Source organism: Narcine bancroftii, chromosome 3 (genome assembly GCF_036971445.1).
Source record: "Narcine bancroftii isolate sNarBan1 chromosome 3, sNarBan1.hap1, whole genome shotgun sequence".
NCBI classification, from domain to species: Eukaryota; Metazoa; Chordata; class Chondrichthyes; order Torpediniformes; family Narcinidae; genus Narcine; species Narcine bancroftii.
In genome coordinates this window covers 362,830,317-362,857,515 of record NC_091471.1, presented here as the reverse complement: position 1 = coordinate 362,857,515, position 27,199 = coordinate 362,830,317, and the positions used below count along the sequence as shown (strand labels likewise).

At 41.6% G+C, this 27,199-nt stretch overlaps 1 protein-coding gene across 3 annotated transcripts in view; it reads left to right on the top strand.

The window, feature by feature from the left end:
- LOC138759531 (pseudokinase FAM20A-like) overlaps positions 1-23,127 on the top strand; it is a 48,641-nt gene extending 25,514 nt beyond the window's left edge. For all 3 annotated transcript variants that reach the window (XM_069930111.1, XM_069930109.1, XM_069930110.1), the window contains exons 6-11: positions 1,659-1,774; positions 2,333-2,513; positions 8,185-8,294; positions 13,860-13,941; positions 20,818-20,877; positions 21,331-23,127. In XM_069930111.1, coding sequence (XP_069786212.1) covers positions 1,659-1,774; positions 2,333-2,513; positions 8,185-8,294; positions 13,860-13,941; positions 20,818-20,877; positions 21,331-21,598 — 817 coding nt within the window. In that variant the 3' untranslated portion in view covers positions 21,599-23,127. The remainder of the gene's footprint in view (positions 1-1,658; positions 1,775-2,332; positions 2,514-8,184; positions 8,295-13,859; positions 13,942-20,817; positions 20,878-21,330) is intronic.
- Positions 23,128-27,199: the final 4,072 nt, after the last annotated feature.

Sequence of the window (27,199 nt, the reverse complement as noted above, 5' to 3'; positions counted from 1 at the left end):
ACTCCAACACAGGCCTTGTATTTAGCCCAGAGATCAAGCAGAAAACATGTCAGTCATGTCATGGACACTCGGCCAATGAACCCAATGAGCATGTTCCCCACTCCGCCTCCTGATCAATTCAATACCCAACATCAACAATGTTCTCAAGTCTGGCACTAATTTAGCAGACACATTATATAAAATGGTGTAAATATTGGAGAGCGCTGCCACTACTGTAAGCTCGGTGTTAAGATAATGAACAGAATAACAGTGGGGAGAAATAGAGGATATTTCCAGACGTTATCATTGCCATTGGTTAATCATACAGCTCCAATTATATTTTTGCCAATGACATGAAAATAGGTGGAAGGGCACGTTGCAATGAGGATTTGATGCTGTAATGGGATTATAGATAGATAAAGTGAGTGGACAGTTTATGGTATCAGTAGCACTCGTTTGAGTGCTACAGGTACCATGTAACCCAGAACTACCTGTCGCATGGTCAGCGACTAAACCGGTTCCCCACCAGGCTGATGCAGAGGGTGGCTCGACACCCTGCAGAATGAAAAACAAGACCCATCAAAGGGCAGACGAACCCTCTCTTTAGAGTCAACGGCCGTCTAGCAAACACATGCCGTGAAGCGCAGAAAGGGTATCCCTTGCATCAAAACTTGGTCTGGCCATTCCCTGCAACAGAACTTCCCACTGTCGTCTTTTTTTAAATATTTCATTTTTCAAATTTTATAAATATACACAGTTAAATCTTCAGTATCACCATAGATGAAACTTTCCCCCCCCCCCCCCCCAGAGCTGTCTTGGATCTCACCATGCCACTGGATCTGGGCGGGGATGTCGAAAGGGTGGGTCTGGACGTGTGCAATCTCCTACTCACCTAAAATCCATTCACGCACACGCTGTTTCTTGCTGAGGAGTGGGGTATCATCAAACCCCACAAAATGACTGAAAGGAATCATCGCCATCCTCATCTTATGGGAGGGATTAGCTAGAAGAAGAGGAGTGGACAAAAATGACAAATTGAGTTTAATGTGGATAAATGTGCGATTGTGTCCTTTGGTGAAGGAATTAGAATATCAAGTGTGAAAATCTAAATGCTCAAAGGGATCTTCGTGTTAGAGTAAATGAAGCACAGGAAGTTATGTGGTGGTGTACTGCAGGGGGAAACCTCTATACCTGCAGAAGAGCATGGTGTCAATCAGCCGTCCTGAATGGACCAAGCCCCACCCGGTCGGGTGTCAATCACCCTCCCGGATACAAGCCTGAGCCGGCCCTTTCGAAGTCACTCAGAGTTTACAGCAGTACAATCTCACAGCTGGATCTGTGGAGTTTTACATCGAATAAAGCCTGTTGTACAGTCTTTGGTTTTGTGCGTTTGCTTCTGACCGACAGCGCACCGCAAGTTAGCACTTGGGTGCAAAAAGTAGCTTGATTGACAAACGGCATTTTTGCATTCATTGTGAAGTTTAAAAATAGGGAGATTTTGTAACAGGCTGTTGGTGAAGCTACACCTGGAGTGCTGTAGTGGCACAGTTTTCATCCCCAGACTTTAAAGATGGAGGCAGCCCCAAAAATATTCACTGTTAATTTAACCCTCTCTCTTCTGCATCATTCAGACATACCATTTAATGTATTTGTTGATGATTATGTATCTTCTTTTCAAGAATTCTTGATTTTCGCCGGGTTCCCCCAGTGGCTGGTAGAAGAGTTCACTTAACTAAAGAAATTCAAGACCTGACACGAAATGAACAATTGAAAGGAAGTTTTTTCACCTCGCCAGGTAATGAAGTAAGACACCCCAATCTCTGCCCTCTCTAATTCAAAGCAGATAATTATGGACAAGGCACAAGCTCAGTAGCATTTCTGTTCTCTTTTAGCAGATAGGTTAAAAATAATTTAGTCACCTTGCCACATTTTGGCCATAACTTCTAACCTGAATCTGAACACACAATGAAAGGGAGCAAGGCCCATAACTATTTTACACATCAGTGGCAACATTTAAACAGTCACGTATTTACACTACAGATATGTGTGACATCACTCCAATGAAGTGCATTCAAACACACTTCTAACGAGACAACAATGTTATCCTGATATCCCTATCACAAGTAGAGTGCATTGCCAAGATATGAAAAGTTAAATTTAATAACCCAACTACATCAATGATCTAAACCAGCCATTGGGCGCCAGCCTACATTTTGCTCATTCCTTGATAAATGGCTCAAACCTGAAACTTTGGTATGTATCTTTAACTTTGCTCCATAAAGTACACTGACCTGCTGAGTTCCTCCAGCATTGAGAAAATGAATAATATTATTATATTTATCTCCTTTTACAGAGAACAATGTTTGTTTCTATTCAAGATGCCTGTACTCCTGTAAGACAGAATATGCAGTGTGTGGGAAACCACACCAACTTGAAGGATCTGTGGCTGCCTTCCTGCCTGACCTCTACATTGCTCAGCGAGAACTTGTCAAGAATCCATGGAGTAGATCTTACAAATTCACAGATAAAGCTGAGTAAGGGCTTAGTTTTACTTCTTCTCTTTGGCTTGGCTTCGCGGACGAAGATTTATGGAGGGGTAATGTCCACGTCAGCTGCAGGGTTGTTGGTGGCTGACAAGTCCGATGTGGGACAGGCAGACACGGTGGCAGCGGTTGCAAGGGAAAATTGGTTGGTTGGGGTTGGGTGTTGGGTTTTTCCTCCTTTGTCTTTTGTCAGTGAGGTGGGCTCTGCAGTCTTCTTCAAAGGAGGTTGCTGCCCGCCGAACTGTGAGGCGCCAAGATGCACAGTTTGAGGCGGTATCAGCCCACTGACGGTGTTCAATGTGGCAGGCACCAAGAGATTTCTGTAGGCAGTCCTTGTACCTCTTCTTTGGCGCATCTCTGTCTCGGTGGCCAGTGGAGAGCTCGCCATAGAACACGATATTGGGAAGGCGATGGTCCTCCATTCTGGAGACGTGACCTACCCAGCGCAGTTGGATCTTCAGCAGCGTGGATTCGATGCTGTCGGCCTCTGCCATCTCGAGTACTTCGATGTTGGTGATGAAGTTGCTCCAATGAATGTTGAGGATGGAGCGGAGACAACGCTGGTGGAAGTGTTCTAGGAGCCGTAGGTGATGCCGGTAAAGGACCCATGATTCGGAGCCGAACAGGAGTGTGGGTATGACAACGGCTCTGTATACGCTAATCTTTGTGAGGGTTTTTCAGTTGGTTATTTTACCAGACTTTTTTGTGTAGTCTTCCAAAGGCGCTATTTGCCTTGGCGAGTCTGTTATCTATCTCGTTGTCAATCCTTGCATCCGATGAAATGGTGCAGCGAGATAGGTAAATTGGTTGACCATTTTGAGTTTTGTGTGCCCGATGGAGATGTAGGGGGGGGGGGTGCTGGTAGTCATGGTGGGGAGCTGGCTGATGGAGGACCTCAGTTTTCTTCAGGCTGACTTCCAGGCCAAACATTTTGGCAGTTTGCAAAGAGTAGTTCACGGACGAGTTGCTCTTGTGTCTTGGTGTGAGCTTGCAGGTGCCTCAGATTGAAGAGACTGGCATCCGTGCGGTACCGGATGTAAACACCGTCTTCATTATAGTTTTACTATAACTATGCTTTTGATACATTTGTAGCTGAAACTGGTGGAGTTGGAACCAGAGGCAGAAGGGTCATGAGAAAAGCAAGGATTGGCACTCAGCTCTTTTCCCTCACCTTGGCGCATCGATTGCAGCTTGAATTCTTTCTGTTCAACTATTTTTTAAATTATCCCCAAAATGATGCACATTGCATTGGGAAATAAACAACCATCCTCGTCAATGATGGCAAGCATATCTTAAGGATGATATACATGCCCCTCACCCCTGCCAAAGTACAACACAGAGAGGAATCCATCCAAATTTTTAAATCATCTCCATTTAAGCTGGTCAGTGTTTATCTGGACCATCCCGATTGGCTATGGGGTAGAATGAGGGGGAGTAGTCCGAAGTCGGCCCACTTAGGGCAAGAACTACTTATGGGTCTTCAACTCTGTCTGTTCGCACTCCATCTAACAGAGCACAATCTTCCAAAAGCCAAATTGAAGGTGCCTTGGAACTAGGATTCAATCGGGCCTGTACTGTGCTGTAATGTTCTATGTTCAAAATCCTCGTTATCCAGAATTCAAGCAACCAGCAAGCCTCAAGCAACTGACAAAAAATTTGCAGAAAATAAGTAGATTAAAAAATACATTTTAAAATTGGTGCCCCCTAGTGGTTAGTTCGCTCATCATGAAGCACACAACCTCAGGCAACCGGAAATTGATCTGTTATTTACCAATCTCATAGGTGCCGGTTATTGGAGATTTTACTATATTTATTTTAAACTCATTGTCTGTTTATATTCATTTGGTTTTACAGTAGGATTCTCTTATAACACAGCCAGTGATGAAAAGCATCTTTATTTTGGGGGCTTAACTGAGAATGCTGATACATCTGCCAGCATTGTGGCATGAGCTACTGTGCCTGATTGCAAACGCTTGATAAATCAATGTTTGTCATGCAACAGTGCTTCAGGGTTTGCCTTCCTGTTGTGGATTACACTGAATAGCAGCTGCCGACTTAATAGGGGAAGTTTTATACTCTTGCTATCTGTGTCTTGTTGATCTGCTGGTTATTGCACACGAGCCCCACTGGCAGGTTATTTCCATGCTTAAATTTCATCTTGACTTATTCTGCAGCCATTCCAGTTGCTCGAGGCAGAAACGTGTGAAACGTGTGAAAGTATCCCACCTACTGTCAGCTGCCATCAAGGAAGGGAATTAAATAGCATTCTCCTGTGAGAGAGGACAGAGGGCTTGAAAGCAAGTAAGGATTACACCAGCAGAGAGGAACAGAGACATGGAGAAAGTGGAGTGCATTGTCTATTTAATAACTTCCAATCTCTAGGTATTTGATATGAACAGAGCACCTGTAAAGGAAATGGTGAAAAGTGCAGAGGAAGCATTTATATTACGTTATATTTAGGCAAGTCGAGCACTCAGCGGCACAAGGGCGGCTTCTTCCCCATTGCCATCAGATTCCTGAATAATTAGTGAATCATAGACATTGCTTTACTTTTTGTGCACAATTGTTAATATTTTATTTTATAATAATGTCATAAGTTGGTTATAATATGAATGTTTGCACTATGGATACTGCTGCAAAAATGACGAATTGCATGTCTTGTTCATGACAATAAATCTTGATTCCAATCCAGGTTTTGTAGTATGCCATTACAATAAGTCAGTAATGGAGCCTTTCATTGATATGAACAGAGCAGAGCCCTGAAAAGGAATTCTGTTGTGTTTATCTGGCCTCTTCGGCTGACTTCTCTCCGTTCTGAGGTCTAGACTGAACCCCTTCCACCAGAATGTGCCAATGCGAGCTGGACTGTGTAGAATCCAGCACATAATGCTCAATCATTTTGATTACACTGGATAACGAAGATTTTCTTCCTGAACGTTTTTGGGTGTACTTCATGGATTCTGGGCTGCTGATCACGAAGATCACCTTAAAATGTTCATATCGTGTACCGATTCTTAGATACCGCCTATTTTTGTGATTTCCTGACATTTTAAGCTTGGTATATTGCCCACAAAGCAAGCTGTTTTGTTCGATCCAAGCATGTCTGGGCATGCACTCAGTGTGGTTCGAAGATCTGCTAGTGAAACCAGGGAGATTAGCATGGAAGGCATTCAAAGATGTTGAGAATTTTCTTGGCAACTACAGAGCACCAAAATACATCCAGCTGATTGACAATATGCTTCAAGCATTTGAAACCTTGAAGCACAACATGCCATTAAAAATGCATTTTGGACGACTTCCCTGGTGATCTTGGAGCAGTCAGTGATGAACATGGTGAAACCTTTCTCCATGTTTTGCGACCACGGCAAAGCAGTATCAGGGCAACTGGAAGCCATCAATGCAAGCCGGCTATTGTTGGACAGTGAGATGAGAGGCACCAGATGCTGAGTACAAAGTAAAATCAGCCTCAAAAAATTTTTAGGTCATTTGAACTAACACGATGTATCTACATCACTATGCAATTAAACATGATAAAAAAGTTAATGTAATGTTTCTTCAACTTCCTACATGATACAGCAAATCTGAAATTAATTTGTGCTTAGCTTGAAGTTTTCTATCATAATCCCTTAAAAAAAATATTCAGGAAGCAAGCCTTTTGAAAAAAATTGTGGTCCAGTATTATATTGGAGGGTGCCAGTATTTGCCTGGATTTCATTACAGAGGGAACCATACCTGAGAAAGGAACCTGGAAAAGAGAAGGTCATCCTTGTTCCCCAGGATTCAGCTCTCTGCACACTGACACGCTTCACTTTAATTGGCCTGTGGCAAGCCAAACAGATCCAGTCATTACTTCCAAAATGGAATATGGTTCCATAGAATCATCGAAGAATGGAACCATAGGAGAATGCACAACACAGAAGCAGGCCCTCTGGCCTTTCTAGTCCGTGCCGAACTATCATTCTCCCTAGTCCCACTGACTTGCACCCTGACCACAGTCCTCCATACATCTCCAATCTACGTAACTGTCCAAATTCTTCTTAAAAATTAGAATTGAGCTTGCATTCACCACTACAGCTGGCAGCTCATTCCACACTCCCACCATTCTGTGTGAAGCTCCCCCTACACCTTTCCCGTTTCACCTTCAATCCATCCCCTTTGGTTTGTACCTCGCCTCCTCTTGGGGATCAATATGTCATGGGTGCCATTACAAGCATGGTATTTATCTTGAAGACCATTTTACCATCGTAATCCAGCATAATCTGTACATTCAGTGAGAGGCTGCCTTTTCTGTTAGAGGAATGGCTTGATGTTATTGAGAGGACCTCTTGCAAATACAAAGAAAGCAATTCAATGGGTTAGGTGGGGTTATGCCAAGCTACCAATCCTTGTACATTTCTCTGCCAAAATATATTTCTCACTTACCATATACTGTATTCTAATGTAAAAGTCAAATGTTGTAAACCATTTTTTAAATTGATGGGGTTGAGTGTACTGCTTTCGAGGGGCTGAAATTCACACTGGAATCTATATCCGTAGCAGAAGTCCAAATGATCTCAAAGCAAAAACAGAATGAATGAAAGTAATAATAGAGCCTGATCATCAAAGCACATGTCCTACCATGGAAGGAGGGGAGGGGAGGGATTTGGTGGATGTCGGAACCACGGCAAGTATCTGCATTGGCAGAGGTGTTAGGAGTTCCAGTGGGCAGGAGGCCCGACTCTGCATTTAAGGCACTGGAAGCTCTGGCCTGAGGCAGCCGGGTGAGAGACTAGGGTCTACTTTTACACAAGATGTATTGGGAAAAAAACAGATTCTTTTGGTCAAAAATATTGGGGGGTCAACTTTTACACAAGATCAACTTTTACATGAGAACATACATTAAACCAAAGTAGTTTAGGTCATTCCTCTGTGAATGAATTACCAGTGAGAAGCACATGGAGAGACAAGGCAGCAATCTCCTGTGACTTATTCAAATGATTCTGCGCAAGGAAGGTGGCCTTAACTTCAATAGAAACATCAATCTTGGCATGAGAGTGTAAAATAAAGTCTTCCCTGAAAACTTGATCCTGTGACGATAGCGTTCTATATCAGAAACAGTGTTTCTTAAAACTCTGAGAAATTTGGCCTCTCCGGTTGTTGGACATCTGTGTGCATCATGGAGTGAGGGCTCATCCCACCATTAGCCTGTCATCTTATCAATTCCTTCAGTAAAGGTTAGCTCCTGTTCCCTATCGCCTGAGCTGTTCAATTCAAGAACAAGCCCAAGTGTTGATTTCGGCAATCTGTGCATATTGGATGGTATTGAAGATGATTTGTAAAGATGGCTGATCTTAAAATCTCGATGCATTTAGATCACAAAAAAAAGATTCAAAGTAATCTCATCCAGTAAGTGAATCTCAAAAGTGGGACACTGTTCCCAAAAAGTCCAATTAATAGTGTCGATGCCGGAAGAGGGAATCATCATTAGTAATTGGAGCTGGGTTTCAATAGGAGAGTAAATACCTGTTCCTGTATGTTCATAGAGACACAATTGTTTCCAATCTCTGGACTTTATTTTTGTATGAAGTAACTCCTGACTCTATTAACCTCATTTACCTGTGGTTCATGTTACCTTTGTCCATGAATCCAAATACTATTCTAATTACTTGCTATTTTTCTTTAGGTGGGAAACCAATCCAAACTACTGTAAAAAGATTAAAAGAATTCCTCCGTACAATGCAGGCAACAGATTGTTGAACGTCATCGAGATGGCTATTTTTGACTTTTTAACAGGTACCATTTTAAGGAATTTTTCACCAGTGATGGGGTTGAGTTCCATGAATTGGGGACGTGCTTGGCGTGCTAGCTCAGGGATATAGTTGATGGCAGAAACAGTCTGTGTTTAGAGTTGCATTTGTAACACATTCAGTCTGTCCCAACCCCAGAAATTACAATAGCAACTGAGTCAGGAATACCTTTTGTGTATTTTACTGCCAGTGATGAGCTTGCTCCAAATGTAGTTACAATTCACCACAGCACCCTTTCTTGGTGGCCACTCACTTTAATGACCCTGTCCAGTACAACGACGTTAAGCTGTGGCAAGCCAAACCGATCCTGTCATGACCTCTAAAATGGAATATGGTTCCATAGAACCATAGAAGAATGGAACCAGGGTAGAAGAATAAATAGCACAGGAAACAGGCCTTTCTAGTCCATGCCAAACTATTATTCTCCCTCGTCCCACTGGCCTGCAACCCCGACCATCGCCTTACATGCCTCTCCAATCTATGTTACTGTTCCAAATTCTTCTTAAAAATTAAAATTTAGCCTGCATTCACCACTGCAGCTGGCAGATCATTCCATGTTCCCACCACTCTCTGTATGAAGAAGTTCTCCCTACACCTTTCCCCTTTCACCTTCAACCCATGTCCTCTGGTTTGTATCTCTCCTACGCTCAGTGGAAAAAGCCTATTTACGTTTACTCTGTCCGTCCCCCTCATAATTTTAAATGCTTCAATCAAATCCCCCTCATTTTTCTATGGTCCAGAAAATATAGTCCTAACCTGTTTAACCTTTCCCTGTAACTTAATTCCTGAAGTCTGGATAACCTCCAAATAAATCTTCTTGGCACTCTTTCAATCTTACTGATCTCTTTCCTGTAATTAAGTTACTAAATCTGCACATAATACTCCAAATTTGGCCTCAATTTTACCATAACATCCCAGCTGTACTCTCAATACTTTGATTTATGAAGGCCAAAATGCCAAAAACTCTCTTTCTAACCCTATCTAGTGTGATGCCACTTTCAGGGAATTATTTATCTGTGTTCCCAGATCCCTCTGTTCTCCTGCACTCCTCAGTACCCTACCATTTACTGTGCATGTCCATTCTTGGTCTGTCCATCCAAAATCCAACACCTCACACATTAAATTCCATCTGCTATTTTTCCACCCATTGTTCCAGCTGGTCCAGATCCCTCTGCAAGCTTTAAAAAAAACCTTCTTTGCAGACTACAACGCCTCCAATTTTAGTGTCACCTGCAAACTTGCTGATCTAATTGACTATATTATCATCCAGATCACTGATGACAAACAACAATAATCCTTGAGGCACACCACTAGTCACAAGCCTCCGATCAGAGAAGTCTTTGGTTTCTCCCGTGTAGCCAATGTCCTTTCCAGTTAACTAATTCCCTGTGATACCTAGGGTCTAAACTTTTCTGACTAACCTCCCATGTGGGACCTTATCAAAGGCCTTATTAAAGTTCATGTAGACAACATCCACAGCCTTTCCTTCATCAACTTTCCTTGTAACCTCCCAGAAAAACTAAAATTGGTTAAACACAATCTACCAAGCAAATAGCCATGTTGACTATTCCTTAATCAGTCCCTGGCTATCCAAATACTTTCATATTCAATCCCTAAGAACACCTTCCAATAACTCAGGGTTGGCTAACCTTTTAATTTTTAATTTAGAACATACAGCACAGTGACAGGCCATTTCAGTCTGTGCTGTGCAATTAGCCTACACCGCCAGTACATACTCATGAGCCGAAATGGCCTGTTATAATGCTGTATGTTCTAAATTAAAAGATTAAAAAGTTGGTCCCCCTGCAATAACTTAACTACTACTGACATCGGACTCACCAGTCTATATTTGACAGGGTTACTTTTGGAGCCTTTTTAAAACAACAATATCATGAACTCCCCTCCAATCCTCTGGCACCACACCATGGCTAAGGACATTTTAAATATTTCTGCCAGAGCCCCTGCAATTTCTACAATAGTCTCCTTCAAGGTCCAAGGGAATATTGTGTCAGGCCTTGGGGATTTATCCACCCTTATTTGCTTTAAGACACCAAATACTGTCTCTTCTTTCCTCTGTATCGGTTCCATGTCCTCAATGCTTGTTTCCCTTACTTCCCATGACTCTGTGTCAGTATTCTGAGTAAACACCATTGCAAAAACCCATTTAAGATCTCCCCCATCTCTTCTGGCTCCACTGTGATCTACACCGGGATCAATTTAGACTTTATCTCTCATTTTGCTTTTAATATACCTTCACATCATCTGCCAAACTAACCTCATGTCTTCTTTTAGCCTTCCTGATTGCTTTCTTTTCTCTTGCATTTTTTTAATACTCCTCAAGTACTTCATTTGCTCCAAGTTGCCAATACCTGTTATACACCCCTCTCTTCTTCTGAACCAGATTCCCAACATCCCTCAAAAAGCAAGGGTCCCTATGGCTGTTTTCTCTTTGGCTTTAATCCTAATAGGAACACACAAACTCTGTAATACAAAAAAATCTCACTTTGAAGGTCTTCCACTTACCAAGCACATTCTTTCCAGCAAACAACTGATCCCAATCCACACATTCTAGATCTTTTCTCATTTCCTCAAAATGGGCCTTTCTCCAATTTAGAATCTCAACCCAAGGCCCAGACCTATCCTTCTCCATAATTAACTTGAAACTAATCACTGGAACCAAAATGATCCCCTACATTTACTTCCGTCACCTGTTCTGCCTCGTTCCCTAAAAGGAGATCCATTATTTCACTCTCTCAACTTGAATCCTCAATATTATTGATTTAGAAAACTTTCCTGAACACATTTGACAAACTCCAAGCCATCCACCTTTTACAATATTGGAGTCCCAGTCAATAATGTGGAAAGTTAAAATCTCCGACTATCACAGCTTTGTTTCCTGCAGCTGTCTGCATCTCTCTACAGATTTACTCCTCCAATTCTCTCTGACTATTGGGTGATCTATAATACAACTTTATGAGTGTGGTCATTGTTTTCCCATTACTCAGCTCCACCCATATAGCCTCAGTAGATGAGCCCTCTGGTCTGTCCTGCCTGAGCACAACTGTGATATTTTTCTTGATGAGAAATTCCCTTTTAAGATTTAAATACAGGTACTCCCTGACTTTCGACCTACTCGACTTGCATCCATCCGAACATACAACTGAATTTTTAAAAAATAAGAAAAAACATAAAATTTACGTGGTTTATTTTGTATTTGACACACTATAACAGGGATTCAGGGCACATAAGAGCCAAAATGTGTGTACTTACCTTGTTAGTCGGTGTCCCGGGGGCCGTAGGCTGGCTGCGGCCATCTTGATTTCTGTGCACATGCGTGAGTTTTTGGTTGGCGTGTGCATGGTAGGTTCGCTTATTGGAGTTCAGTTGGTGCATGTGCGAGAATTAAGGGTGTAAATTCAATATCATCAGGGCACAGAACTCTCATGTACGTGCCAACCGAACGCCAGTAAGCGAACCTACCACGCATGCACCTACTGAAAACTCGTGCATGTGCACAGGAGTCTAGATGGCCACATCCAGCCTATGGAACCCGGAATGCGCATTTTGGCTCTTGCATGTGCTGTATTCTTGTTATAGTTTGTCAAATACAACAAAAATCTAAGATGAAAAAAAGGTTTGATTAAAAAGTTTGCTTTAAGACTTCAGTACTCCACAGGCATGGGCAAAATGGTCATGTTCATTCCAAGATATGACTGATCCTTCGGTCCCAATTATGGTCGTATGTTGGGGACTACGTGCAATTTCTTTTGGGTCACCTTCACCTTTATTGCAGTGGTGGGAAGTCGATGGAAAATTGCCTTGACCTTCACTCATCTTCGCATTTTCTCAAGTCAAAAAGCAACTTGCAAAGATTTGGGACATTCTAGAAAGATCAGAAAAGGCTGCTGAGTGTTTCCATCTCTGATGGATCCAATTCAGCAGCTTGCATCAGCCAAGATAAATGTCACTTGATGCCAAATTTAATTCTGCTCTTTGAAGTGACTTCCAGCCCAAATTGTGCACCATTACAGAAATATCCTTGGCACTGAAGGATTTTCTAAAAGGGGAATGAATATAAATTTTTTAAAAATTCAACAAAATCAAGAGGTGTTTTTTCAATTTCTAATAAAATCTAAACTGATGAAGGAACGCAATGTACAGAGGACAGGTCCAATATTTAGTTTCATGATGTCTCTCTAGTGAAATGGTATCAGCAAATGCTATTACAGTACCAGCAACCTGGGTTCAAATTGCTGTCTGTTTGTGTATGTGTGAGATTCATCCAGGAGCATCAGTTTCCTCTCACCTGCCAAAAATGAACAGGGTTTGTAGGTTAATTGGTGTATTTTGGTGGCACGGACTCATGGGTTGGTAGTGTCTGCTACTGTGCTGTATCTCTAAACTTTACATTTAAAAAATAAAATTAAAAGAAGCACAGTGCCATTGTTCTTTAAGTCTGCATCCTTTCTCCCAAGATCAATTCTTTACCCAGGTAACTCCACGTCATTACATTCTCATCTATGTTTTACTTTGATCTTGAGCTTGTTGCTGCAAGTGTGGAGGCAAACAACATCCACAGTTTCAGGTGCCACTCACCAGTGTTACACTTTTCCTTCACTCATGGGAGAGTCAAAGGGGGGGGGGGGGTGAACTGAGATCCAGGACACAGGGCAGGGAGGAAAAGAGAACCTGGCAGTCAAAGGGGGGAGTATTTGGCATTGTTTAAGGAGTTGTCCACGCAGGTCAGAGATGAGAAGAAACTTCTTCACCTCCATGATGGTGAGTCATGGAATTCAAGAGGGCTGCAGGAGCTTATTTTATATAGAGGTTTGAAGATTTATGAAGACTTGTAGGATATGGGGTGACATGAGGTAAAAGGTCAGTTTTGTTGCTTGGTAGAAGAGACCCAAGGGTTCAATTGGCCTTTTCCTGCTTCCATTTCTTTATAAAATGAGTTCGTTGTGCTAGTAAAAGTCCCTGTTATCCAGAATTCAAGCAGCCAGCAAAAATATTGCAGAAAATAAATAGGTAAAAAATTACAGGTTTAAAATTGGCACCCCTCATGGGCCATTCGCCAATTCATGCAACATCTAAAGCAACCAGAAAATTCACTTATCCAAATCATCTACCAAATCACATAGGTGCTGGATACTGGGAGGTTTACCGTACAACCAATGCTGTAAAGAGCTCAGACAAATATCCAGAATAATGACATTAAAATGGTTGTTACTGCTTTGAGCAAGTCCTTCTTCGAAATCATAGCACTGGATAAACAGTACTTTGCCATTGAGTTTCTTAATGGAAGCTAAGGCAAACTGCCAAAGGATTTAAAGGCAATTGAAGGGTCCAAGAAAAACCAGCTTGGAGCAATTCTGATGTTTCAGTTTGGATTTAATGATGAATATTTAGAATTAATGAATTCCTGTTTTTGTCAGAAATTGTGTTGTTTATTAAACTACTCAGCAGGGCTCAAAATGAATATATCAAGGAATATAAAGATAACTCTGGTGAATTCCTTTCCTACCGCCAATGTTCCTAAATTTGCTTCCAGGAAATATGGATCGGCATCACTTTGAGGTCTTCACCAAGTTCGGAAAGGACGGCTACATCATTCACTTCGACAATGCAAGAGGGTAACAGCTTTAACAGTTTATGTTTCAGATTTAAAATGCTATATGTATAATCTGACCGTAGAAATAAAAACAGAGCAAGTAAAAATATCATAACCCTTTTCAGTGAAGGACTCCATTTTAGAATTAAATTTCTCATCTGATGTTAATATGTTGAGGAAGAATAACAGGGTAAGATTACAACAAAAGGTCACAATATCACCAATCCTTATCCAGGTTTTCTTACTTTGATTTGTTCTTTTTGATCTCAAGAATCTTCCTCTTTATTTTCAGTCAAACTAAATAACCGATGGAACTATCTGCATAAGTAATCGTCGAACTCAGTAGACTTCCCATCAGTGCTAGTTTCACAGGTTAAATCATTTGTATTGTGCATAGAGACAAACAGAGAGGACTGTAAATAAATATGATTTTTTAAGTATAAATACCCAGGCATTTCTTATCAATGAAATAATTTCTTTCAACATGAAGGGATCAGATTTTTCTATCAGAAATTCTATACTATTCGGAATGGTTGGCATAGAGGATAGTCCAGTTGGCGTGGCAGTTAACACAACACCTTTAAAGTGCCAGAGATCGGGTCCAGACTGGGGCTTGAATCCCACACTGTCTGTAAGGAGTTTGTACATTCTCCCCGTGTCTATGTGTGTTTTATCTGGGGCTCTGGTTCCCCCCACCGTTCAAAATGTAGGTTAATGGGGTGTAAATTGGGCGGCACGGACTCATGGGCTAAAATGGCCTGTTACCATGCTATATGTCTAAATTTTTAAAAACATTTTAAAAAAGGAACAACTGACATTCAATCCTATGCTCATATTTGGCCCAAATAGAAGAAAAACTTCATGTATGCAGATAAATATGTTTGCTTACAAACATGTGAATGAACAATATTTGGCTTTGAAATTCTGCAAGGAACTTCCAAATTTTTGTAAGTCCATAGAACGTCAGGAAAGGTTCAGAATAATTTAATAAAATAAATGAATAATTATATTTCAGCAGAGATATTAAAGGAGAATGTCATGAGATTATTCCCGTTCTTTTATATATTTACAGTTAACTCTCAGCTTTGCATCCGATGCAAATACAAAGGGTATAGGAAAAGAACAGGAATATGTCTTAAATTAGAGGATGTTCTGTGATTTATTTTTAAATCAAAAATCAGAATAGCCAAAAGGCTCACTTCTGTTCTTGTTTTTTTATTGTTTCTATATTATATATTTTAATTTTAAATTTTGAATAAACTCCATGTTTTAGACCAAGAAACTGAGCACAGAACTAGAAACCTACTCATTAAGCTGCAATTCCAATTATATCAAAGGAAATACTAAAGGAAGGGTATTGGCTCGTGCACTGTTAGAATCGTGCATTAATCAGGCCACTGATTCTATTCTGGAAAACGAGATCGACAGTACTATTACCGATTGGAATAGAAACCTGACAAAAGGCAAATGCATTTGTGCAGTTCATCAACCCCTGATTTCTACCTTTGCCACAGATAATAAGAAATGGCCTAAATCTCTTGATATGCTTCAAAGTGCACTGAAGATTATTTCCAAATTATTTAACTAATTTTGTCTAATGTTAGGATCATTAGAATTTGTTATGGATGGCAAGCACTGTTAATATTGGCTAGTTACAGATGTCTGTGTCTCAGCTGCTCATTGAGGTATGTATACCTCAATCAGTATCAAATGCCATGATCACATTCGGCAAGTTTACTGGGTGTGCATTGACTAGCGGGCTTCCCACCTTACAACTAGACACTTCAAAATTCAAAAGTACAACATTGACTGTTGGCAACATCTTGAAAGGGGTGGAAATTGTGATATGTTATTTACTCTGAACATTTGAGAGAGCTTTCATGTAAAGGAGTTGATGAGATATCGACATCATTGCCAATTGTGATTGGAAAACCGAATCAGAAAATGAATATAGAGATGTCGCAGAATCTCAGTGCAGGTTTTAACTACAAGTTTATACAGTCAATGTATATTTTGTACAATCGGGAGTGTTCTCTGCGAGCACTTGAACAGGTTGGGTCTAACATCCATGTTGTATGCAGAAGAGCACAATTTGCAGTGTGACAATTAATGCAAAGAAAGAGCCGTATGATAACACTATTGTGAGGTTCATTCAAGAGCCTGATGGCTGTGGGAAAGAAACCTTTGGTGCACACTCTTGAACCTTTTCCTGAATCAAAGGATGGAGAAGAGAGTGTGCCTGGGTGGGTCCCTTAGCATGTTGACTGCTTTTCCGAGGCAGTGAGAAATGTAGATGGGGGTGGGGGGGGAGGGGAGTTTGCATGATGTTCTCCGCTTCATTTGCTACCTTTTGCAGCTGCTTCCAATTTTTGAGCAATACAGCGTCCATACTATGCTGTGGTGCATCCAGCAATCATATTTTGGAGGACAAGGGGCAATTACCGAAAGTCTTCATAAAAAGTAGAGGCATTCGTGTGCTTTTTTGACCCTTGCTTTAACGTGCTTGGCCCAGATCAAATCACTGAAGAACTTGAACCTATCTATTCTTTCCACTTCAGCACCATTGACGTGGACAAGGTTGTGGTAACTGTGTCCCCTTTTCTGAAACCAATGATCATCTACTTCATGTTACTGACATTGAGAAAGGGTTTGTTATTTTGGCACCATGCCACTAGGCTTTTAATCTCCTTCCTGTATTCATTTTCTTCATTATTTGATACTCTGCCTATTGCTGTGGCATTGTCGGTAAATTTGGTTGCGGCTGTCCAGTCTGCGCTGGAACCAGTCCTGCAGTCTTAATAGATGAAAATATAGCTACAGGTAAATCAGGTGATGGGAAGTAATTCTGGATTGTCACCACTGGCAAGAGGTTACAAAGGAATAGCAATATATTTCATGAGAAGAAAGAAAGTGAGAATTGAGAAGGGAATTACTGGGTTTCTGAAAATAATCTTGCCTGGTATTGATTGCTAATGGTGGGATTTAATATCTCTTAATATTTTATGTTTGCTCAAACGAGCACAGGGATGAAACCTATTTCAAGCACTTATGGAAACCCTTGCCATCCAGATCAATAAGGGAGCCTGTACGTGGCAGGTTCTTTTCATCTCATCTGTCAATACTATTGAGAAGATGATACAGTAGTTACTTTGTCAATCTCCTAGTGAGGGCGCCCTCACAATGATGTGGGTGAGGAGTTATGAAATCAAGTGATTCCAAAGAAATAACAATATACAGTATTTCACAGGCTGGATGATGAGAAAATTGATGGGGGAACATGCGGGTGGTGGCAATGCAAGGAGCCAGTGATCCTTGGTGGTGTAGGGCTCCAATTTGAGTTCTTAAATTTTTACATTTAAAATTTTAAATTTAGACATTCAGCATGGTAGCAGGCCCTTTCAGCCCATGAGGCCGAGCCACCCAATTGACCAACAGCTACCGGTACCTTTTAAACAGTGGGAGGAAACACTCAGACAACTTACAGATGGGGCAGGATTCGAACCCCAGCCCCAATCACTCGCGCTGTTGGTGCAATACACTAACCATGGCGCCCTGTTGAAATAGTCATGACAAATAACTACAGTGCCTTTTGTAGGTAGAGGATGTTGAGGGAGTGTCAATGAAGCCTTCAGAGATTTGATTGAGCTCTGCTCACCAGGTAACTGAATATTCCTCACAAACCCTTCAAGTGGTGGAACGATTTTGGGAAGTCAGGAGGAGAGAAAAGCTTTTTACCTGTTATTATAGCCAGAGTGTTCATGTGCCTGGTCAAGGTAATGCCATGAAATGTGAAAAAGTAGTAGCTAAACTGTCCTATAGGTGATGGCCATTTAAGTGATGCTAAAATTAGGAGTGAAAAATCAAACCATTTAGATACAGGCTGGTACTGAATTGGGAGTTTTGAAAATGGAGGTGGTGATTGGCTGACACATACACTGGACAACATTATTCTATTTATTTATTTATTTTAAAAGGTTTGCTTCCTGAAATAAAAAGGGTATTATAATAGACAAATTCAAGATGAGCACAAAGGTGATTTGCTGTATCACGTAGGAAGATGGAGAAACATTAAATTAACTTTTTGAATTTAGCCTGTTTAATCACATAATGATGCTGACACATTGTTAGTTCAACTGATGTAAAAATGTTTTGTTCATTTGTACTCACCATCTGATGCCTCTCACGTCAGTGTCCAACAATAGCCGGCCAGCATTGATGGATTCCAGTTGCCCTGATACTGCTTTTCCATGGTCCCAATGTCCTGGTGAAACCTTTCACCATGTTCGTCACTGACCAAGATCAGCAGAAGGAGTCCCAAGTGTGAATGCAGAAAATGAATTTTCAATGACACGTTGCATTTCCTGGTTTTGTATGTTTGAAGTAGACTTAAAATATGATAGGAAATCGCAAAAATACTGTATATACTTCTGTAATCGTCGAATCCTGTGTAATAGTCGACCCCTAAGGACCCGAAACCCAAATTCAAATCCTCACCTGCCCATACGAGCTCCCAACTGTGGATCCTTGCGTCGGCTGCCAGCCCATCCAAATTCCTAACTCCCCTTCCGCTGCCCATCTGAGCTCGCGATAGCCTTTCCATCTCCCTTTCCAAGCTCCCAACTATGGATCCTCGCCTGGTCCCACTCACCAATCCATACCCTGGCCGCCCGCCCATTTGATCTTCTGACGCCCTGATGGCAGACTTACCACCCGGTCCCGGCCATCCACATGACTGGTGCCTTGAACAACACAGGTACTTACCGCGGTCAAAAATTTGACCCACGTAAAAGTCAACTCCCCTTTGTTTTGGCCTGAAAAAAGTGGTTAAAAAATTTGACGATTACACAAATCTACATGGTATAGTATGTAGTTGCCAAGAAAAGTCGCAACAACATTCTTTAAATGCCTTCTGTGCTATTTTCTATGGCCTCACTAGCAGATCTTTGAACTACACTGAGTGCATGCCCAAGCATTCTTGGACTGAACAAAACCGCTTGCTCTGTGGGCAATATCCCCGTAGGCTTAAAATATGATGGGAAATCACAAAAATAGGTTCCCTTTTTAATAAAAAAGAACATGATATGAAAATTTTAAGTTGATTTTAATGATCAGCAGCCCAAAATCCATAAAATATATCCAAAGCATTCAGGAAGCAAAATCTTTGTTGTCTCGTGTCATCGGACTGAATATTGCCCATGTCGTGTTGCACTGCAGGCATGGAATGTTTCTTGGTTTGAGAAATGGCAAAAGAAACTGAACAGCATGCAGTCATTTGCAAATATTCCCAGTTCTGCCCTTGCAATAGAAAGCAATCCATCAATAAAGCAGGCAAACTATTTGGGACTATGACTGTACTCTTGCAATATGTTGGGACAACTGTAGCCATCTTCTTTTGGACCCTAACCAGTGGAGAGAGCGCCATGATTTCATTGGTATTCCTTGATACCCACTTCAGGAGCAGATATTATAATCTCAGCCAGGCCATTCAGCTCTTTGCCCCCCCCCCCCCCACTTTTGTCCCAAATCTAAGGCTACAGCCATTTAATTTTGGTAGAAGGCAAATATGGCTTCAGCAGTGGTAAGCATCAGTTAATAACACTGTCAAAGATGCTTTCTAGTACTTTGCCGAATATGGTAGTTGCTTGTTGGGCAGATGTTTCTGATCATAGAGCAGCCAATTTAAAAACTGTATTTTTATTTAAAGTGATCTATTTAAAATGTATCAGGTTGTTTCTAATTTAAAAGCGATCTAAAAGCTTTGCATATATTCTGCAGAGTGCTGAAATACAGCAATGTCCAAACACTTATTATCCTAATTATCTTCTTTCTTTGGCTTGGCTTCGCGGACGAAGATTTATGGAGGGGGTAAAAAAGTCCACGTCAGCTGCAGGCTCGTTTGTGGCTGACCAGTCCGATGCGGGACAGGCAGACACGATTGCAGCGGTTGCAAGGGAAAATTGGTTGGTTGGGGTTGGGTGTTGGGTTTTTCCTCCTTTGCCTTTTGTCAGTGAGGTGGGTATTATACCCTCATTATATCAGTCCAGGTCACTCAAATCACGAATGCAAACTATCTCAATCATTTATAGTGAAGCTTACAAGTATTTCTTGCATTAAGTATAGTTGCATCAATCCTGTCACAAAGTATTCTTTCATAAAACACTATTTATAGAGTAGCTTCACTGTGATGAAGTGTCTTCAGGCACTTTCTAGGTGCATCTTTGAAGATGAGACATTTTAGAAAATATTTGGATAGGTGACATTAAGCTTTTAATTGGAGGTGTTTTTAAAGAGTGTCTTTTGCAGAGAGGTTTCGGGGGAATTCCAGATGTCAGGGATTGGCAACTGAAAGGCACGGCTGCACGGCCCAATTAAAATTGGTGGTGCCTCAGGGGCCAGAATTGGAAGGTCATGGGATAACGCAGGGCTCATTAAAGGTTGTAGATGAAGGGAGTGGAGTGATCATGGAAGAAATTGAAAATCATATTTGTTTTAAAACTAAGGCCATGCTGGACCAGGAGCCAATCAAAGCCACCAACAATGGGAACGATGGGTGAACTGGATGCTGGAAGTTAAGATATGGGCAGGAGAATATTAAAAGATTTAAAATTTGGCTCGGGCACAGTGTGTGAGCCAGCAAGTTCAGTCTGGAGAGACAAAGTTATGGAAGAGGCTTGCCCAAGCAGATGAGCTGAGACAAGGCAAAATCATAATTCATTGGTTTGATAGTGTATTCATTATGATGTGAGCTTATTTTAGCAAAGCATTGAAGCCTGTACAAGAGGCCACTATTAACACCCGTTTCTGACGGTGCTTCTTGTTAATCGGCACATCTGAATGATGGTGCTCTTCTGACAACTTTGACAGACCGAGCCATAATTCATTTCTTTCTTTCTCTTAGGTTTGGGAAGCATTCACATGATGAACTCTCCATCCTTGCCCCCCTGACCCAGTGCTGCAGGTAAAATCACAATGTCAGCATTATATACAGATGAGGTCAATATGGTGTGTCTATGCTTCAGGCATAATTTCGGTCAGGTTTATCAGAGGACAAGCCTGCATTATGTACACCATTCCTAAATTTTCTCCACAAGAACTATGATGAGGCAGGTACGTATTTTCAATGTTTGGCATGTTGCGTTGGAGAAATGAATGGTCATTCTTCACCATCTGACGAAGGTGAATAGGTTGGTGCAGCAAATTTGGACCCTTCATGTATTTGATGGTGAAATCTCTCACCATCATTGATGTCCATACAGTAACATTCTGACTGTATTTAACCACATAACGATGATGGCAAATATTACTCTACCATTTACTTGACAACAGTTTTGTTTGCATAGCGCCTCACAATTGTTATTGACACCTTACCTTCCAACTGGTGAATTTAATCATTGCATTGCGTGCTTTATAGAATAAAGAAGTCAACTGTCTTGCGCTTGGAGCTTCTGACACAACCAGGATATCGACTAAGTGACGTCATGCGCGAGTCCTTACTTCGTGACACTCTCAGTCCAGTGTTAACGGAGCCTCACCTGCTTGCACTCGACAGACGTCTCCAGGTTATCCTGAAAGCAGTTCGGGAATGCATACACCAACATGGTGTTGCTGATGTTATCGTGGACGATGTGGGAGATGCGTTTGATCTCATGGACTTCAACACCAGTATCCTGGCTGGGTAAGAGGCCTCCACTATCAAGGAAAGAGGGTTATGTAAAGGCAAGGACTGCAGCTCAAGAATGCTCCATGTCTTTAAGAAGGAAGCTCTCTGTTGATGTGTTGGTTTTTGTATGAAATTGTCGTGCCACTTTCAGCTCATTCAGAGGATTTGCAGACTCACCTCAACAATTTACCTCCTCCAGAGTACACTCTAGCGTGTACATTAGTTAGAGTCATCTGGCACCTCCTGGCTTTTGCTGCTTTAGTTTATTTCTCACCTAAACCATTAGGTGGAGCACCTGATCACAGGTTGAATGTTGCACTCAGTAGAATGAACGAGTCACACTGTGACTCAAAGCTGCAACCCAGCCCCGTTTAACCACTGGAATAATTCCATTCATGGTGCCGCGACACCTCACCAGTTATAAATCTGGAGGTGGCCAAGATGGGTTCCCAGAGTGACGCATGTACTTGGCTTTGCGCTCATGAAGACCTGCATTGGTTGGAAGGGTTAGCCTCGGCATAAGGATTGGCCTGGGCAGTGCAAATAAAAATGGAGAATGTTTGGGAAAACCCAGCAGGTCAGGTGACATCCCTGGAGAGAGAAAAGCAGGCTCAATGTTTCTTATGGATGACCTTTTATTGGAAGTGATAAGCTCTTAAACTCTGGCTATGTCTGTTCCTCACACCACAGATGTCACCTGACTTGCTGAATGTTTCCACCATTTTCACTCTTGATTTGGAAAAAGTAATACCTGTTTTCAAACTCAAAATTGCCTGCTTTCCAGAAGCTCAGAATGTTATAAAAATTTACAACACAGATTAGGCCATTTGGCCTACCTTTTCTGTGCTCGTCAAAAGAAATCTACCCTCCCTATTCTCATCTCCCAGTCAGACATATCACAGTTCTTGCAGCTTATATACTTCTTCAATGAGATGAGAGTTTCTGTTTCCTTACCCCTTCAGCCTTCGAATTCCAGTCACCTTCTACTCTAGATGAAATATCTTTTGTGTCCTTCTATCAATTATTGAGAAAATATTTAGAATTGTGAAATATCTCAAGCTAGAAATATTCTTTGCTTGCCATCCACCATAACAGGGTCAGATGTGGATCAGTTCTATGGAAATTATTAAACGAAAATGTTATTAAATGAGAGAATGGAAGGCTTTTCTTTATGGTTCAGAGCAGATACAACTTATTTAAATTTATTAATTAAAAATTTTTTATTTACAGCACAGTAGAAGCCAACTCCGACCATTTAAATCCGTGCTCCCTAATTACAATCAAATTAACCTACAAACTGTACATTCTGGAGGGTGGGAGGAAACTGGAGCACTCGGGGGCAGAAAACTACGCAGACATAGGGAAAATGTACAAATTCCTTACAGGCAATGCTGGTTCAAACCTGAGTCACTGGAACTATAATGGCGTTGTGCTAACCATGCCGTGAAAGTATACTGATGTGGTGTGCCAGTAAGAAAGTGCCCAATTCAATCAATGCAAATGTGTTAAATTGAAAATGTTAGCAATAAAACTACTGGTGAGAAATTATTACTTTCACCTCTGGATTATGATTGTTTTAATAACTCTCCTATTCTCAATGACACAGAAATTCTCGCATTGAGCCAATCAAGAGAAACCGTTCGGCAAATGGCTATTAAATACAAAATGTATCTGATCTCACAAAGGGAATCCAAAAAGGTAGCCTTTAATTTCTGTGCGGTCACCAAGCTTAATTGTAATTCCTCACAATCATATCCCTGTGCTTATTTTCCATTGGTAATGGAGATGGAATTTTGGTAGCAAAATGTTAAAGGAAGTTTGTTGTTTTGACATCACACTTTAAACATATCCTTGACATATTCTTTTCTTTATCAATCATTCTAAAACATTGATAGTTCCTTATGTGAAGCAAATTTTTACTAGATAGGTTTCTAATCCTTTCAGTTTCACAAGCACAGCCTTTCCTCCCCCCCCCCCAACTCAATCCTTACCTTGATCTCATCAGATAACAATTTACAGCAGTGCAAATCTCCCAGAAACTCAACTCTTCTACTCCAAGCATGTTCACCTTTTCCCACATGTGGCCTTATGATTCACAGGATTCATCCAGTCTTTCACCCAACTGGACGAGTTGAGGAGACTTCTCCTCCATTATCCAAAGTTCAGATTCAATTTCTCATGAGATTCCTTGTGGCCATCAAGCCATGAACCTCTTTTTAAACGTGGCCACCTTCCATTGGATCCAAGGGATTTTCGTATCCTGTTTGAAGACAATTTTGGCAACTTGTTCAGATAAATATTACACCAGATTATGTAGCATTTGATTACACTCTCTGATCAAGTGACATCTGAATATGGGTTATCTGATCACACATCTGCCAACATCTGTTTCGTTTACCTTAGGGCATGTAGATCTTGGGCATTTTGTTGGGTGTCTTTCAAAAACTAGTCATTCTTGTACCTATAAAAGGAGGACATGGGTTGAAAGGTGGGGACAATAGGTTAACTTTCTGATGAGGAATTGAGAAGCACAACTGATGCCGGTGTTTTGAACAAAAATGAGGTGTTGCAGGAACTCAGCAGGTCAGGTAGCATCCACGAGCAGGAATGGTCAGTTATCATTTTGGGTCAGGCTCTTTCATGAGACTGACTACATGTCCTACCTGTAACCAATAATAATCTGAGCCTTTGAGATTCACCTTGCCACCATGCAGAGAATCCCCACTACATTAAGGGTGAGCCAGGCTGTTCAGATGATGTCACTTTGAACACAACTTATCTCTTCCATGTCTACTGCAGATAGATATAAGCATTGAAATCAGATGTTGGCCATTTGCCCCCTCATCCCTCCTTTCCGTTCAGAAAGATTGTCGCCCCGGTGCCACTATACTGCACTAAACCCATTTCCTTGATTCGCTTAACAATTAAAATCCTATTGTTCTATGAATTGAATGTATTCAGGGAGTAAGTCTCCAAAGCTGCCTTGGACAGAAAATTCCAAAGATTCACTACATCACCCATTCTCAACCCTTTTTCAGCCATGACCTCCCCCCCCCCCCCCCCCCCCACTCCTACCCAGGTCTCTGCTCCAAGTTTATGAGCCCCTTTCCCTGTGAAGCAGTCAAGGTTTGGTTTCTTCCATACCTCTCTCCTACTGACTACATAAAAAAACATTTTAAAATATGAATGTTGCATGGGGTGAAAAGGAAACGAGGCTTTTACTTGAGAATGGGTGCACTACACTACCCTGCACATTTCTCCTCCATGTCCTGAATGGCTAACTCTTAGTTTGAGACTTGGCGACATGTCTGTTCTGAGTGAGAGACAACACTGAAATTAGAGCTTTAATCCCAACCAATCTGAATTTGGACTTGAAAGGTCAAAAACAAGCCAGCATGATCCCACCTCCATTGTTCTTTTTTCTCTCTCTCTTTCTTTCTCACCCCCTAGGCTAAAACTTTCCCTGATACACTATTCTTCGGGCTCTTTCCTGAGGGAGTCCTCAGCAGAATGTGACCTTGCGCTGTGCTCCACCCATCCACAGCCCCTCTACCAGATGATGTATACATGCCTAACACCGACGCATCGGGAGCACAGACCTACAGCACAAATATCTGGATGCAGCAAGTGACAGTGGGCTATGGGTGGGTAAGGCAATAACTCTGAGTGAATGAGTGATCTGTCAAGGCACCAGTGCACAACTGCAAATTGGCAAAGCACAAATGTTTCTGCTGAATAGCAAGCACCTGGAGAGATGAAGTACAAGTTCCACGGACTGTAGTTGAAACTTGAAGCATTTGGACACCATTTGCATGGGTGACTCTGACAAAAAAAATGTACTGCTGTGCAACTCAATGTTGCAACAACTACCTTCAGGTTCAGAGCTCATGGCTGTTGAACACTGCCATTTTAACCAAAGAGTGAAAGAGATAACCCTTTTGACTTTTGCCTTTATATTGATATTCTTGGAATCACCCTGTAACAGGGAATCTTATAATTAACGATTAAGTTTTCAGCATTGAAGATGTACTATTTATTTTTTATGTTCTTATGTTCAGAGTAAAATGACAAGCTACCATGAGAGAATTAAAAAGCATCTTTCCTTCACTGAATCTTATTACCTATGGGAATCATTCTGTAGATTTGAATTTCGTTCAAATCTAATTGGTAATTTTTGAAAGCAAATAAATAAAGATGTGTCAATTTTTATCCAACTGAAGTCAATTTTGTAAAGAGAAGAGTAAAACACGAAAGTCTGCAGATACTGTGATTGAAGTAGAGAGGCAGAGGGGTTTAGGGAGGAAATCTCAAAGTTTAGGACTTTGAAAATACAGATATAAAGCTGAAGATACACCTGCTGATGGCACAGCAATTAAAATGGGGAAGCGTCAGAACTGCAGAAACATATATACATTGGAACTTCCTGCTTCAAAATTAATATCTTGTCAGAATACTTCATCGCCAGACAACAGGGGAGCAACATACCCTCATCCTGAACTGTGGCCACACCAGGCTGTGCGTGGAACCAAAGAAGAAAGGGAGAGAGAGGGGAGTTACCTGAAATGAGGACAATCGTCGTTCTAATTTCACGTCAAGTGAGTTTTTTTTCAACTTTTGAGATCAGTTTGACTCCAAAAAAAAATACGGATAAATGAAGATTTCTGATTTGTTTTGGAATTTAAAAAGTTGGATAAATGAGGATTTTGGAGAATCCAATTTTGGATAATTGGTTGTAGTATATGTGGAGAAGGATGCAAGCGTCCTTGTCATGGTTTATCTCCTGCAGCAGTGTGATAGAGGAGTCTCTGAATTACAGGCTGCTCCCGGGAATGCATACAAGGTCAGACATCCAGAACTGCTGGCATATCATCAACTTGGTGAAAGACGCTCTTTGGCCTGCCCAAAACCTGTTGGTCTTTCAGAACACTAAAATGTTGGTGAGGGAAGTGCTGCTGACTTGGCATATCCGGGTCACAGGACGCACTGAGGCTTGATGCAGCCAACGCAACGGCATTGTGGGAAAGTCTAGAGCCCTTCCATCACTAGGCAATGAGAGGCTGTGACTGAGGGAAGCCCCTCAAACAACAGGGCAGAGTAACGACGAGGTGATGGAAGTGTATGGATATGACGCTAAGGACATGAAAAGAATGTTTTTCAGAGCCAGCTCTTCAGCGCTTGACGTCCTGTTTTGCGGAAACTGCCAAAATGTTTGGCCTGGAAGTCAGCCTGAAGAAAACTGAGGTCCTCCATCAGCCAGCTCCCCACCATGACTATCAGCACCACCCCCCCCCCCCCCACCACATCTCCATCGGGCACACAAAACTCAAAACAGTCAACCAGTTTACCTATCTCGGCTGCACCATTTCATCGGATGCAAGGATCGACAACGAGATAGACAACAGACTCGCCAAGGCAAATGGCACCTTTGGAAGACGACACAAAAGAGTCTGGAAAAACAACCAACTGAAAAACCTCACAAAGATTAGCGTATACAGAGCCGTTGTCATACCCACACTCCTGTTCGGCTCCGAATCATGGGTCCTCTACCGGCATCACCTACGGCTCCTTGAACGCTTCCACCAGCGTTGTCTCCGCTCCATCCTCAACATTCATTGGAGCG